This window comes from Symphalangus syndactylus, chromosome 18 (assembly GCF_028878055.3).
Source record: "Symphalangus syndactylus isolate Jambi chromosome 18, NHGRI_mSymSyn1-v2.1_pri, whole genome shotgun sequence".
In the NCBI taxonomy this organism is placed as follows: Eukaryota; Metazoa; Chordata; class Mammalia; order Primates; family Hylobatidae; genus Symphalangus; species Symphalangus syndactylus.
The window spans coordinates 30,288,593-30,302,427 of NC_072440.2; the positions used below are offsets into that span (position 1 = coordinate 30,288,593).

The following is a 13,835-nucleotide window of genomic DNA, read 5'->3' on the forward strand; positions in this document are numbered from 1 at the left end:
CTGGCCAACATGGCAAAATCACATCTCCATTAAAAATACAAAAATTAGCTGGGCGTGGTGGTGTGCGTCTGTAGTCCCCACTGCTCAGGAGGCTGAGGTGGGAGGGTCACTTGAACCCAGGAGGGGGAGGTTGCAGTGAGCCAAGATCATGCCACTGCACTCCAGCCTGGGCAACAGAGCAATACTTCATCTCAAAAATAAAATAAAATAAAATGTCTAAACCTATTTTTGTAAAAATAAATACATAAATAAAAGTGATTATACACACCACAAAGGTCTGGGAGGGTATACTCCAAACAGTATATACTGCCAGGGAATAGAATTGGTACTGGTAGGACTTTTGTTTTCTATCTTCTAAGCTTTTATACTCATTATTTTTAAAAATTATAATAGTTAAAAAAAGATGGTCAGAAAAAATTGTAGACTTTTCCTGTGTTGTATGTTTCAAACGTCGGTGCATCTCAATATCAGAAACAATTTCTAGAAATATGTACTTCATTACCACCCCCAAAGTCTCTGTTTCACTGATTTCAGTATCTTTAATGCTAACACATCTGGCACAATAAAAGCATTTGACATATAACTGGCATATACTTTTTTCAAGTTTTAGATATACTGACATATCCTCATATTAATTTTCAAATTAGAATACATGTTAAAACAATATGGAAGGGCTGGGTGCAGTGGTTCACACCTGTAATCCCAGCACTTTGGAAGGCTGAGGCAGGGGGATTGCTTGGGGAGGCCAAGGTGGGCAGATCACTTGAGGTCAGGAGTTCGAGAACAGCCTGGCCAACATAAGATGAAACCCCATCTCTACTAAAAATACAGAATTTAGCTGGGTGTGGTGGTGAGTGCCTGTAATCCCAGCTACTTGGAGGCTGAGGCAGGAGAATAGCTTGTACCCAGGAGGCAGAGGTTGCAGTGAGCCGATCACACTACTGCACCCCAGCCTGGGTGGCAGAGTGAGTCTCCACCACAAAAAATAAAAGAAAAAATTATATGGAAGAAAGAAAATGTACAGGGAAGTACTTTTCCTTCTGAATCTTGTAACTTGCCAAAGGTAGGTATTACAGGCTAAACTGTGGCCTCTCAAAAAGATAACGTTGAAGTTCCTAACCTCCAGTATCTCAGAACGTGACCTTACTTGGAAATAGCGTCCTAGCAAATGTAATGAGTTGACAGGAGGTCGTGCTGGAGAAGGTGGGCCTCTCATTCAATATGACTCATATAGCCAAGACAGGGAGAAGGCCATGTGAGAATGGAGGATTGGAGAGATGCATCTACAAGCCAAGGAACGTCAAACATGGCCAGCAAACCACCAGAAACTAGAAAAGGACTCCCCTACAGGTTTTCGAGGGAGCATGTCCCAGCTGACACCTCGCTTCCAGACTTCTAGGCTGCAGGTCCGTGAGACAACACATTTCAGTTGTTTTGAGCCACTCAGTTTGTAGTACATTGTCATGACAGTCCTAGGAAACTAATACAATGGCCTGGACTTTGAATTATTGCAAATAATGGGGGAAGGAGAAACAGTGAGTCACCTGAGCATTGTGACCTACAGGTTTTCAATGACTTTCCAGTTTATTTTCTGACAAGTGAAAATATTTTCAAGAACATGCACAGTGAACACAGGAATGCTAGGAAGGCAAACATAAAAGGGCACACACACACACGGCAGGTGACTGAAACTTTAATGCACCTAGGGATTGACCACAACATTTACAAATCAGTGTTACCACATTGGTTTTTCAAAGATTAGCTACACTTATAAACTTTATTTTACAAGTTTCACAAAGTTAAATTTCCTTAACACTTCAACAGGAATCTAACTCTTTACAGTCTATCAAAATGGTAATATTTTACCTCTTTTTTTTTTTTTTTTTTTTTTAAAGCACTGGTGCTCTTCTTAAGTGAAATGTTAACACAGGGCTCAATACATAAAATAGAAAGTATTGACTCCCCATTTAGGGGGTCCCATAAGGGGCCTCATGCTTCCCTAGGTGTTACCCCTTTAGACACAGCACAGCCTGGGAAGCCATGGAATTAAAATATTAACAATGAATGCATAAAGATTTCACTGACACATAAAAACCAGGGAGTGCATTCAGTGACCACAACTTCCTAAGCTTCTGCTTTTCCACATGCTTTTCTTTGGTTTTATCACTTTAGAAAACTCTTTGAACATTAATTGTCTGAATGGCAGCTATATTAGTCAGAAGTTGTAATGCTACACCTGGGAATTTATCTACATGATAGACGCTGCTGAATAAAATCCAACAAGAACGATTTTGTTTAAAGAAAAACTTTGTTAAGGCAGTCTATTGTTCATACTAACAGAAATAAAACATTTCTTATGAATAAAGTCCAAAGCCAAGATAATTCCTAGAAAGATGAAGCATCCCTGCTGGGCGCGGTGGCTCACACCTGAATCCCAGCACTTCAGGAGGCTGAGGCTGGTGGATTATCTGAGGTCAGGAGCTTGAGACCAACCTGGCCAACATGGTGAAACCCCTGTCTCTACGAAAAATACAAAAAATTAGCTGGGCGTGGTGGTGGGTGCCTGCAATCCCAGCTACTTGGGAGGCAGAGGCAGGAGAATCACTTGAACCCAGGAGGCAGAGGTTGCTGTGAGCCAAGATCATACCACTGTACTCCAGCCTGGGCAACAACAGCAAAACTGCATCTCAAAAAAGAAAGAAAGAAAGAAAGAAAGAAAGATGAAGTATCCCAAAAATTCAAAAATTCAAAGGGAGTTTCCAAGGAAATGGTACCTCATGGGACTGTAGCATGTATGTCCAAAGGGGACAGAAAAGCAATACCAGCCAGGCATGGTGGCTCACGCCTGTAATCCCAACACTTTGGGAGGCTGAGGTGGGCGGATCATGAGGTCAGGAGATCGAGACCATCTTGGCTAACACAGTGAAACCCCATCTCTACTAAAAATACAAAAAATTAGCCAGGCGTGGTGGCAGGCGCCTGTAGTCCCAGCTACTCGGGAGGCTGAGGCGGGAAAATGACATGAACCCGTGAGGCAGAGCTTGCAGTGAGGTGAGATCGCGCCACTGCACTCCAGTCTGGGCAACACAGCGAGACTCCGTCTCAAAAAAAAAAAAAAAGAAAAGCAATACCATTCATACAATTCAATGTGTCCAGGGCAGGCTGGACTGTGGGGAGATGGAGAGATGTACAGTCACACTGATGAAAGACAGGGAGGCCAAGTGGAACCCCAGGGGCCACAGAGCCACAGTGAAGCATCAGGCTAAGGCCATGAGTTAACACCACAAAACAGAAAGGGACCAGACACTTGGGCTTTTGGTTAAGTAGGTTGGGCTTGCTCATTAAGGACCTTTTCTTGAGACTCATTCTTTATAATTTATTCATTTCACAAACACTTCTGTAGACTTCACAAACACTAATATAGTCCCTACCATATTAGTAACTCCTTTAATCCCAACAACTCTATGAGGAAGGGACTATTACTAGCCCCATTTTACAGAAGAGGGAACAGGCACAGAGAGATTAAGCAATTTGCCCAAGATCAGGATGTCTGAAAATGTTGATCTGGGATTCAAACACCTTTCAAGGGAATAAATGATACCTTTGAAAGATGTCACTCTTTTTCCCTTAGAAAAATCCTTTAGAAATCCCCTAGGAATTTCTCTAGGAAGAGAAATTTGTCCCAGAAAAATCCTAGGAACCTGCCTGAGAAAAAAAGGAAAAAGTAGCACCAGAATTAATAGTCCACTTGCCCATCACACTGCCAGGATACGATCTCTAAAATGATGACACATTTAAATGAGATAGATGAATATGAAATTGGTCACAGATGAAAGATGAACACAGGATTTTTTCCATTCTTAGTAAAGGCCCTTAGTACATTTGAATTTGTTTAAAAATGTCTGAGTAAAATCTTTAATGTTGCATACTGGTTAAACCAATTGGAAGCTGATTCGGGAAGCGCTTGCTTCTCTACCACAGAGGCTAGCATTAAAAAGACAGTAAATAAATAGTAAACTTGCTATTTAAAAAAAAAAAGTAGTTTCACAGCCTGACCAACATGGTGAAACCTCGCCTCTACTAAAAATACAAAAATTAGCCAGGCGTGGTGGCGCACACCTGTAATCCCAGCTACTGGGGAGGCTAAGGCAGGAGAATTGCTTGAACCCGGGAGGTGGAGGTTGCCGTGAGCCGAGATCGTGCCACTGCACTCCAGCCTGGGTAACAGAGCGAGACTTCATCTCAAAAAATAAAATAAAATAAAAAATAAAGTGGTTTCAAATAAGGGTTAAGAATAACCTTGTACATCCCAATTCATTACTTTATCATATTCTTGAATTCTTTGCTTTATGTGAGAAAGTTTATTCTTTAGGTAATCACAGCGTTCTTTTTTTTCCAGAAATGTAGGATCCTATAAAAGAAATATAAGTATTATTTTGGCTCCTGGCGTCCTCAGTGAAAAACACAGAAACATACATTGTCACCCATGAAATGATCATACACAGCAAAAGTCTCTACAGCAGATTCTGAACTCAGGGTAACAGTTAAGCTCTCTACACATTTTTTAAATGTACTTTTTTTTTTAAGAGCAGTTTTAGGTTCACAGCAAAATCAGGCAGACGTACAAAGTGCTGAGGCGCCTTTCATTTTAATATCTGATGTACATAAAAAAGGAAATAAAGCCAGGTACAGTGGTATGTGCCTGTAGTCCCAGCAACTCAGGAGGCTGAGGTGGAAGGATTGCTTGAGCCCAGGTGTTTGAGGCCAGCTTAGGCAACATGCCAAGACCCCATCTCTTTAAAAAAAAAAAAAAAAAAAAAAAAAGTATAGAAAATATTAATAAACAGTCTCTCCAGCCTTTACTGATTTTTTTTTTTCTTTTTGAGACAGGGTTTCACTTTGTTGCCCAGGCTAGAGTACAGTGGCGTACTGTCTCCCAGTGCAACCTCTGCCTCCCAGGCACAAGTGATCCTCCCACTTCAGCCTCCCAAGTAGCTGGGGCTACAGGCATGTGCCACCATTACTGGCTAATGTTTGTATTTTTTTGTAGAGACAGGGTTTCGCCATGTTGCCCAGGCTGGTCTCAAACTCCTGGGCTCAAGCGTTCCACTTGCCTTGGCCTCCCAAAGTGCTGGGATTACAGGCCTGAGCCAGTATCCAGCCACCTCTACTGATTTTGAGATTAAGTTAGAGTTGGAAAGATGTAAAATCAGTTCATCTTTTTGAAGGAACAGGTGGAGAATTCCTGATTAATGCTCATTTCTCTAGGTTGCTAAATCAGGACACAGCAAAATGTATTCAGAACAGACATGACAAGAAATGGCATCCAGCAGCCATTTTCCCTTTAAAGGAGCATCTCATGAAATACAAAAAGGAACTATTTTATCTAACAGAATATAGAGTCTGTCAATTATCACGTATGTACCTGGATGAGAATACGGTTTGAAGAAGAAAACTGTTTTACTCACATTCTTTTTTTTCTTAAACTCTTCATGGATTCTTGAAATTCTCTCATGTTCCTAAAAATAATATATGGTATAATTAAGTTAAAACATCTGCATTTACTCAAATCATATCTCAAAGCACACTGAGAATTAGAACAAAAAACAATTTTTACCTAAGAAACTAATGAAAACATTCATACACAAAAATTCAACTCACAGGCAAATATTTGAAGGCTTACTATCTGCTAGGCCCAGGCGATAAAAGAGAGAAAGGGCCCTGACCACATGCAACCAGACCCAAGCCCTGGGCCCTTAGGGAGGATACATAGCTTGCCCAGGGTCATACAGCTGGCATGCTCAGTTTCCTTATTGTAAAATGGAAATAAAACCATAATGACCTCAAAGGGTTGTAAGAAGGTTCACTTATTTGAAATGATCCTTATAAAGTGCTTGCCACATAATAACTACATTAGCTATGATTATATTCATCCTTTCTGGAAAGTTCATCCCCTTTGGAAAGTTCTTTTTCGAGTTATTAGGTGTTGGGATTAAGAAGTTTGAGAGTATGCAACTTTTGAAAATAGCTAATATAAGGCTCCTTGTAACTTTTTTCTAAGTTTTGTAATAAATACGAACTTTGTTAAGGAGTTGAATGGCCTATCCAAACGGAACAGATTACTATAGCAATGCCCTCATTCATCCATGCAAACCTATGCATAGAGATTGTCAGACAATGCAAACCTAATAAATAAATAAATATAATAATTTACAGTGTTTTTTTTTTTCTTTTTAAGACAGTCTCCCTCTGTCGCCCAGGCTGGAGTGCAGTGGTGTGATCTCAGCTCACTGCAACTCCCACCTCTCTGGCTCAAGCTATTATTGAGCCTCAGCCTCCCAAGTAGCTGGAACTATAGGTGTGCATCACCATGCCCAGCTAATTTTTGTATTTTTAGTAGAGATGGGTTTTGCCATATTTCCCAGGCTGGTCTCAAACTCCTGGCCTCAAGTGATCCGCCCACCTTGGTCTCCCAAAGTACTGGGATTACAGGCATGAGCCACTGTGCCCAGCCAGTAATTTATAGTTCTAAAAGCTTGCCCTACAACTGTAATCCCAGCACTTTGGGAGGCTGAGGCGGATGGATCACCTGAGATCAGAAGTTCGAGACCAGCCTGGCCAACATGGCAAAACCCCGTCTCTACTAAAAATACAAAAATTAGCCAGGCACGGTGGCTCATACCTGTAATCTCAGCTACTTAGGAGTTTGAGACAGTAGAATCGCTTGAACCCAGGAGGCAGAGGTTGCAGTGAGCCAAGATCACGCCACTGCACTCCAGCCTGGGCAACAGAGTGAAACTCTATCTCAAAAATAAATAAATAAATAAAAATACTAACAAAATAAAAGCTTGGCCTGAGAACTTTTTCTATCACTGATCCATATCCTTTTCCCAGTATATTTTCTTCATTTTTTTTTTTGTTTTTTGTTTTTTGAGACAGGGTCTTGCTCTGTTGCCCAAGCTGGAGTGCAGTGGGGTAATAGCTCACTGTAACCAAAACTTCTTGGGCTCAAGTGATCCTCCTGTCTCAGCCTCCCGAGTAGCTGGGATTATACGGCACATCACCAGGCCTGGCTAATTTTTATTTATTTATTTTTTATTTATTTTTGAGATGGAGTCTCATTCTGTCGCCCAGGCTGGAGTGCAGTGGTGCAATCTCGGCTCACTGCAACCTTTGCCTCCCAGGTTCAAGTGATTCTCCTGCCTCCGCCTCCCAAGTAGCTGGGATTACAGGCACCTGCCACTGTGCCCAGCTAATTTTTTGTATTTTCAGTAGAGACGGGGTTTCACGACGTTGGCCAGGCTGGTCTCGATCTCCTGACCTTGTGATTCACCCACCTCGGCCTCCCAAAGTGCTGGGATTACAGGTGTGAGCCACCATGCCTGGCTGCTAATTTTTACTTTTTTGTGTGTAGACGTGGTCTTGCTATGTTGCCCAAGCTCATCTTGAACTCCTGGCTTCAAGCACTTTTCCTGCCTTGTCTCTCAAAGTGTGGGGATTACAGCCATGAGCCCCCTTGCCTGAACTATTTTAATTCTTCAGTCTCTTTTACATACTGAGATCATGAGTATGTTTGTGTTTTGAATGCCTGCCAGCAGTGAAGATAAACCTGGTGATTTAATTGTAATCTGTAATAACAGATCCTGGACAAGGAATAAACTTGCTGTTGGGGTTAGCACTGCTGTGCTGGAGATGCAGGCAGAGATGAGCTGTAACATCCATCTAGAGTCTGTCACTGAATTTAAGGAGTGGTGAGGACCAGAGGGACTGTTTGGGGCAATATTTCTATGTTATGGGCTCAGAAAAGTCATGTGACTATTTTTCAGTGGTGCACAACCATGTCTGTGAGAGAATCTGCCTCCAAACAGGCCCACTGGGCTTTGAAATGCCTCACATGCTTCGATGGGGACATGGTGGGAAAATGAATGAGCCTGTGGACTCCTGCCCAGGACAAAGCTCAGCCTGTGGCCAAGGAGAAGCTAACTTTTGTAATACGGTTAATATTTCTACTTTAGATAAGGACTGGAGGATACACTGATAATAATAACCGTGGGCCTGCCATTGGGTTACTTACAAGCCCTGTCTTGTTAAAAATCACAGGTAATGGCTGTTGTTGATATTGTGTGGAAACATCATGGGAAGACTTGGTCTCTCAACCTGTACTGTCATCAGGACCCTCTTGATTTCCCAACTGCAGACCACGTGCTGCAGCCCTTGTCCATTCATATAAAGCACACAAACCAGATACTACTGGGTGCTGGCTCAAAGATTACAGGTCAAGGTCAAGATTTTCTTTGTTTTTTTTTTTTTTTGAGACAGAGTCTCACTCTGTCGCCCAGGCTGGAGTGCAATGGCATAATCTCGTCTCACTGCAACTTCCGCCTCCCAGGTTCAAGCCATTCTCCTGCCTCAGCCTCCCGAGTAGCTGGGATTACAGGCGCCCACCACCATGCCCGGCTAATTTTTTGTATTTTTAGTAGGGACAGGGTTTCACTATGTTGGCCAGGCTGGTCTCGATCTCCTGACCTCATGATCCGCCTGCCTCAGCCTCCCATAGTGCTGGGATTACAGGTGTGAGCCACTGCGCCCAGCAATTTTTTTTTTTTTTTGAGATGGAGTTTCGCTCTTGTTGCCCAGGCTGGAGTGCAATGGCGTGATCTCAGCACACCACAGCCTCCGCCTCCTGGGTTCAAGCGATTCTCCTGCCTCAGCCTTCCCGACTAGCTGGGATTACAGGCATGCACCACCACGTGCAGCTAATTTTGTATTTTTAGTTGAGATGGTTTCTTTTTTTTGGTTTTTGTTTTTTTTTTTTTTTTTGAGATGAAGTCTCGCTCTGTTGCCCAGGCTGGAGTGCAGTGGCACAATATCAGCTCACTGCAACCTCTGACTCCCGGGTTCAAGCAATTCTCTTGTCTCTGCCTCCTGAGTAGCTGGAATTACAGGCACACACCACCATGCCTGGCTAATTTTTGTATTTTTAGTAGAGATGTGGTTTCACGATGTTGGCCAGGCTGGTCTAGAACTCCTGACCTCAGGTGATCCACCCGCTTCGGCCTCCCAAAGTGCTGGGATTACAGGGGTGAGCCACCGCGCCTGGCCGAGATGGGGTTTCTCCATGTTGGTCAGGCTGGTCCGGAACTCCCAACCTCAGGTGATCTGCCCGCCTCAGCCTCCCAAAGTGCTAGGATTACAGGCGTGAGCCACCACGCTCGGCCTTACAGGTCAGGATTTTCTGCATTATTTCTCCCAACAATCCTGCATTTCCCAACCTGTGCTGATCCAGATTCCTGGGGCCTCATGCCTTCCTGCACTCCTTTGACAGCCTCTAAACTAGGTCACCCTTCTTAGACCTGTGGGCCTTGCTTATTTTCCAAATGGTACTGACATTCGACCTCAGTATTTGCTGAATTTCTCTTGCTTCCTGGTACTGGCGTCTCTTAGCCAACACCATTCCATTGCTCCAGGATTAGGAAAATGTCACTGTAATACACATTTGGCTTAGTTAACTCATAGTGATATGTGATTTAAATGTACACTTAACAAAGAGTCTGTGATTGAAACAAAGACACCTAACTTCTCAGGTAAAAAATTTATATATATGTGTGTGTGTGTGTGTGTGTGTGTTCCCATACATAAATTTGACATTTAGTTTTCTTGTTTGTTTTTTTGTTTTTTTTTCTTGGCTCTGTCGCTCAGGCTGGAGTGCAGTGGCACGATCTTGGCTCACTGCAACCTCTGCTTCCCGGGTTCACACGACTGTCCTGCCTCAGCCTCCCGAGTAGCTGGGACTGTAGGCATGTGCCACCACAGCCAGACTGACATTTAGTTTTTACAAAGCTGTGTTTTTAAAATTTAATCATACATGTAATAGATTAATACAGCCTCTTTTAAAAAGACAGAATATTACACAAATATTTATACCAGCATTATTCATAACAGCCAATGAGTGGAAATGACTATATAGACATTTGGAAATGACCAAATGTCTATCTCTTGATAAATGGATAAACAAAATATGGTATATCCACATAGCAGAATATTATTCCACCACAAAAAGGAATATGTATTGACTTATGCTAAAATATGGATGAATCTTGAAAACATTATGCAAAATGAAGAAGCCAGACACAAGATTGATATGAAATGTTCAAACTAGGCAAATCCATTCGGACAGAAAGTAGATTGGTGGTTGTCAATGGTTGGACAGAGCTGAGAATGGGAAATAACTGCTAATGGGTAAAGGGTTTCCTTTTTCTTTTTTTTGAGACAGGTTCTCGTGCTGTTGTCCAGGCTGGAGTGCAGTGGCGCAATCTCGGCTCACTGAAACCTCCACCTCCTGGGTTCAAGTGATTCTCCTGCCTCAGTCTCCCGAGTAGCTGAGATTACTCAGCCTGCCAACGCGCCCAACTAACTTTTGTACTTTTAGTAGAGACAGCGTTTCACCACGTTGGCCAGGCTGGTCTCGAATTCCTGATCTCAAGTGATCTGCCTGCCTCAGCATCCTAAAGTGCTGAGATTACAGGAATGAGCCACCGCCCCCAGCCAATATGGGGTTTCTTTTTGGGGTGATGAAACTGTTGTGGAATTTGAGTGGTGCTGATTGCACAACTCTGTAACTATACTAAAATTCACTGAATTGTACACTTCAAAAGGGTGGATTTATTATATGTGAATGAGATCTCAATTAGAAAGAGTACATCTGGGCCAGATGCAGTGGCTCATGCCTGTAATACCAGCACTTTGGGAGGCTGAGGTAGGTGGATCACCTGAGGTCAGGAGTTCAAGACCAGAGTGGCCTAAATGGGGAAACCCTGTCTCCACTAAAAATACAAAAATTAGCCGGGTGTGCACCTATAGTCCCATCTACTCAGGAAGCTGAGGCAGGAGAATCGCGTAACCTGGGAGGCAACGGTTGTAGTGAGCCGAGATTGTGCCACTGCACTCCAGTCTGGGTGACAGAGCAAGACTCCATCTCAAAAAAAAAAAAAAAAAGAGTACATCTGATTAAAAAATGGCACAGGTGGCCAGGCACGGTGGCTCACGCCTGTAATCCCAGCACTTTGGGAGGCTGAGGCGGGCGGATCATAAGGTCAGGAGTTCAAGACCAGCCTGACCACCATGGTGAAACCCCGTCTCTAACAAAAATACAAAATTAGCTGGGCATGGTGGCGCATGCCTATAATCCCAGCTACTTAGGAGGCTGAGGTGGAAGAATCGTTTCAACCCGGGAGGCAGAGGTTGCAGTGAGCCAAGAGTGCGCCATGGCACTCCAGCCTGGGCAACAAGAGCAAAACTCCATCTCAAAAAAATAAAAATAAAAATTAAAAAATGGCACAGGTTATAAGGCATTCCTATTTCAATATTCCTATTTCAAAATGTGAAAAATGTGGGGGGCGGGGAAGAGCACTACAAAAAAGCTTAAGCCTCTGTAACTACCATTTCCACTCCTGGTTTTCCTCTTTGTCATAATCACAGCTACCTGTCTGATGTGTGTGTCCAGCAACTCACATTTGTAGCGTATCTCATATCTGCTTTTTATTTTATTTTATGTTTTTTGAGACATGTTCTCACTCTGTCCCTCAGGCTGGAGTGTAGTGGCAAAATCACAGCTCACTGCAACCTCTACCTCCTGGGTTCAGGCAATACTTGCACCTCAGCCTCCTGCTGGGTCTACAGGTGCTTGCCACCATGCCCGGCTAATTTGTATATTTTTTTGTAGAGACGGGGTTTCACCATGTTGTCCAGACTGGTCTTGCATGCCTGGGCTCAAGCAATCTGCCCGCCTTGGCCTCTCAAAGTGTTGGGATTACAGGCATAAGCCACTGCGCCTCGCCATTTCTGCTCTCTACTCTTACTCAACGGGCGCTCTGCCTTGGGGCCTGGGGTGCTAACTGCTGGGCTCTGGCTTAGCAGGGGAATTCAATGCCCCTCGTGGCCTCCCTACATTCCCTTTCTGAATAAACCTTTGTGAATTATCCTAGCTAGAATGTGCTGTCTCCTTTGGGACCCTAACTGACTAAGTATGTATCTTAGGCAAATTCATATTTTACTTAAGTAAGAAAATAAAATGTAAGCACAGAGTGAAAAAAAAAAAAAAGAAGAAATACTGTTTAATAATTGAAGACAAAAGATATTAAGTTACATAATTTAAATTGTCGTCTTGACTAGACACCTTGAGGATCTCAAATGCTTTCCTAGACACAGAAAGCAGATGTAAATGGTTATAATTTTTTTTAAAAGCCAGATTTTGAGGGTCAGGCGTGGTGGCTCCCGCTTGTAATCCCACCACTTTGGGAGGCCGAAGCGGGCAGATCCCGAGGTCAGGAGATCGAGACCATCCTGGCTAATACGGTGAAACCCCGTCTCTACTAAAAATACAAAAACATTAGCTGGGCGTGGTGGCAGGTGCCTGTAGTCCCAGCTTACTCCAGAGGCTGAGGCAGGAGAATGGCGTGAACTCAGGAGGTAGAGCTTGCAGTGAGCCGAGATTGCGCCACTGCACTCCAACCTGGGCGACAGAGTGAGACTCTGTCTCAAAAAAAAAAAAAAAAAAAGCCAGATTTTATGCCGAATGCGGTGGTTTATGACTGTAATCCCAGCACTTTGGGAGGCCAAGGCAGGTGGATCACTTGAGGCCAGTTTTGGCCAACATGGTGAAACCGCGTCTCCACTAAAAATAGAAAAAAATTAGCTGGGTGTGGTGGCATGTGCCTGTAATCCCAGCTACTCGGGAGGCTGAGGCAGGAGAATCGCTTGAACCCGGGTGGTGGAGGTTGCAGCAAGCCAAGATTGTGCCACTGCACTCCAGCCTGGCAACAGAACAAGACTCTGTCTCACAGAAAAAAAAAAAAAAAAAAGCCAGATTTTATTCATCCTCTAGATTTCAGTGCTCCTCCTAGGCAGCTGCACACACTAACCTGTCGGCTTTCCGAATGATGTGGCAATCTGCTCATCACTGCATCCAGCTCATCAAACTTCCTCAGGACAGCCTGAACTTCTGCAGACAGCTCTTTGTACTCTGAAAACTGGTCTTGGAACACAGCTTTATAGCGTTCTCGCTCATCATCTGTCTGAATCACAGGGTATTTTCTGGGGGAAAAACATAAGCCAAAGATGTAATTGTTTCACTAAAAGAAGCTGAATGGGAAATCAGCTTATCTTATTCCTTACTGATCATATTGTACCTTCAATTCAATACATTACCTCTCAGATAACAACTATTTACATACATGATTTTAAGCACAGAGTATTAACTTGGAGACAAACTGGAAAATGAAAGGACCAAATGAGGCCCTTCAACTTCTACCTTGAGGAAGAATTCAGATTGATACTCACGCCACATAGTCGGGCATCACGATAGGTTTAGGAATGTGGCCTGGGGGGATGTGTCCACTCAGTAGTTCAGGTTTCATTTTTGCTGTTCTCAGTTCCTTGAAATTAACTTCTGAGTCTCTTTGTCTGTCACCACTGGTGGCCATTTCACACTGCAGTTAGGGAGAAAAAGAGGATTTGTTAATAAATATAGGTAGAAAAAAACCCTCTGAATTTATTCTTAGAAAATGAGGAGAAAGATCAGGTAGGGTGGCTCAAACCTATAATCCCAGCACTTTGGGAGGCCAAAGAGGGAGGATCACATGAGGCCAGGAGTTCAAGACCAGCCTGGCCAATATGGCAAGACCCTGTCTCTATAAAAAGTTTAAGGCCAGGCATGGTGGCTCATGCCCGTAATCCCAGCACTTTGGGAAACTGAGGCGGGCCGACCACTTGAGATCAGGAGTTTGAAACCAGCCTGGCCAACACGGTGAAACCCCATCTCTACTAAAAATACAAAA

At 43.4% G+C, this 13,835-nt stretch overlaps 1 protein-coding gene across 5 annotated transcripts in view; it reads right to left on the reverse strand.

Moving 5' to 3' along the window:
* Positions 1 to 1,677: 1,677 nt before the first annotated feature.
* Positions 1,678 to 13,835, reverse strand: part of MARVELD2 (MARVEL domain containing 2) — a 29,482-nt gene continuing 17,324 nt past the window's right edge. For all 5 annotated transcript variants that reach the window (XM_055253000.2, XM_063623183.1, XM_055253001.2 and 2 more), the window contains 4 exons: positions 13,339 to 13,487; positions 12,921 to 13,092; positions 5,469 to 5,519; positions 1,678 to 4,411 (listed from right to left, as the gene is read on the reverse strand). In XM_055253000.2, the coding sequence (XP_055108975.1) occupies positions 4,289 to 4,411; positions 5,469 to 5,519; positions 12,921 to 13,092; positions 13,339 to 13,487 (495 nt within the window). In that variant the 3' untranslated portion in view covers positions 1,678 to 4,288. The remainder of the gene's footprint in view (positions 4,412 to 5,468; positions 5,520 to 12,920; positions 13,093 to 13,338; positions 13,488 to 13,835) is intronic.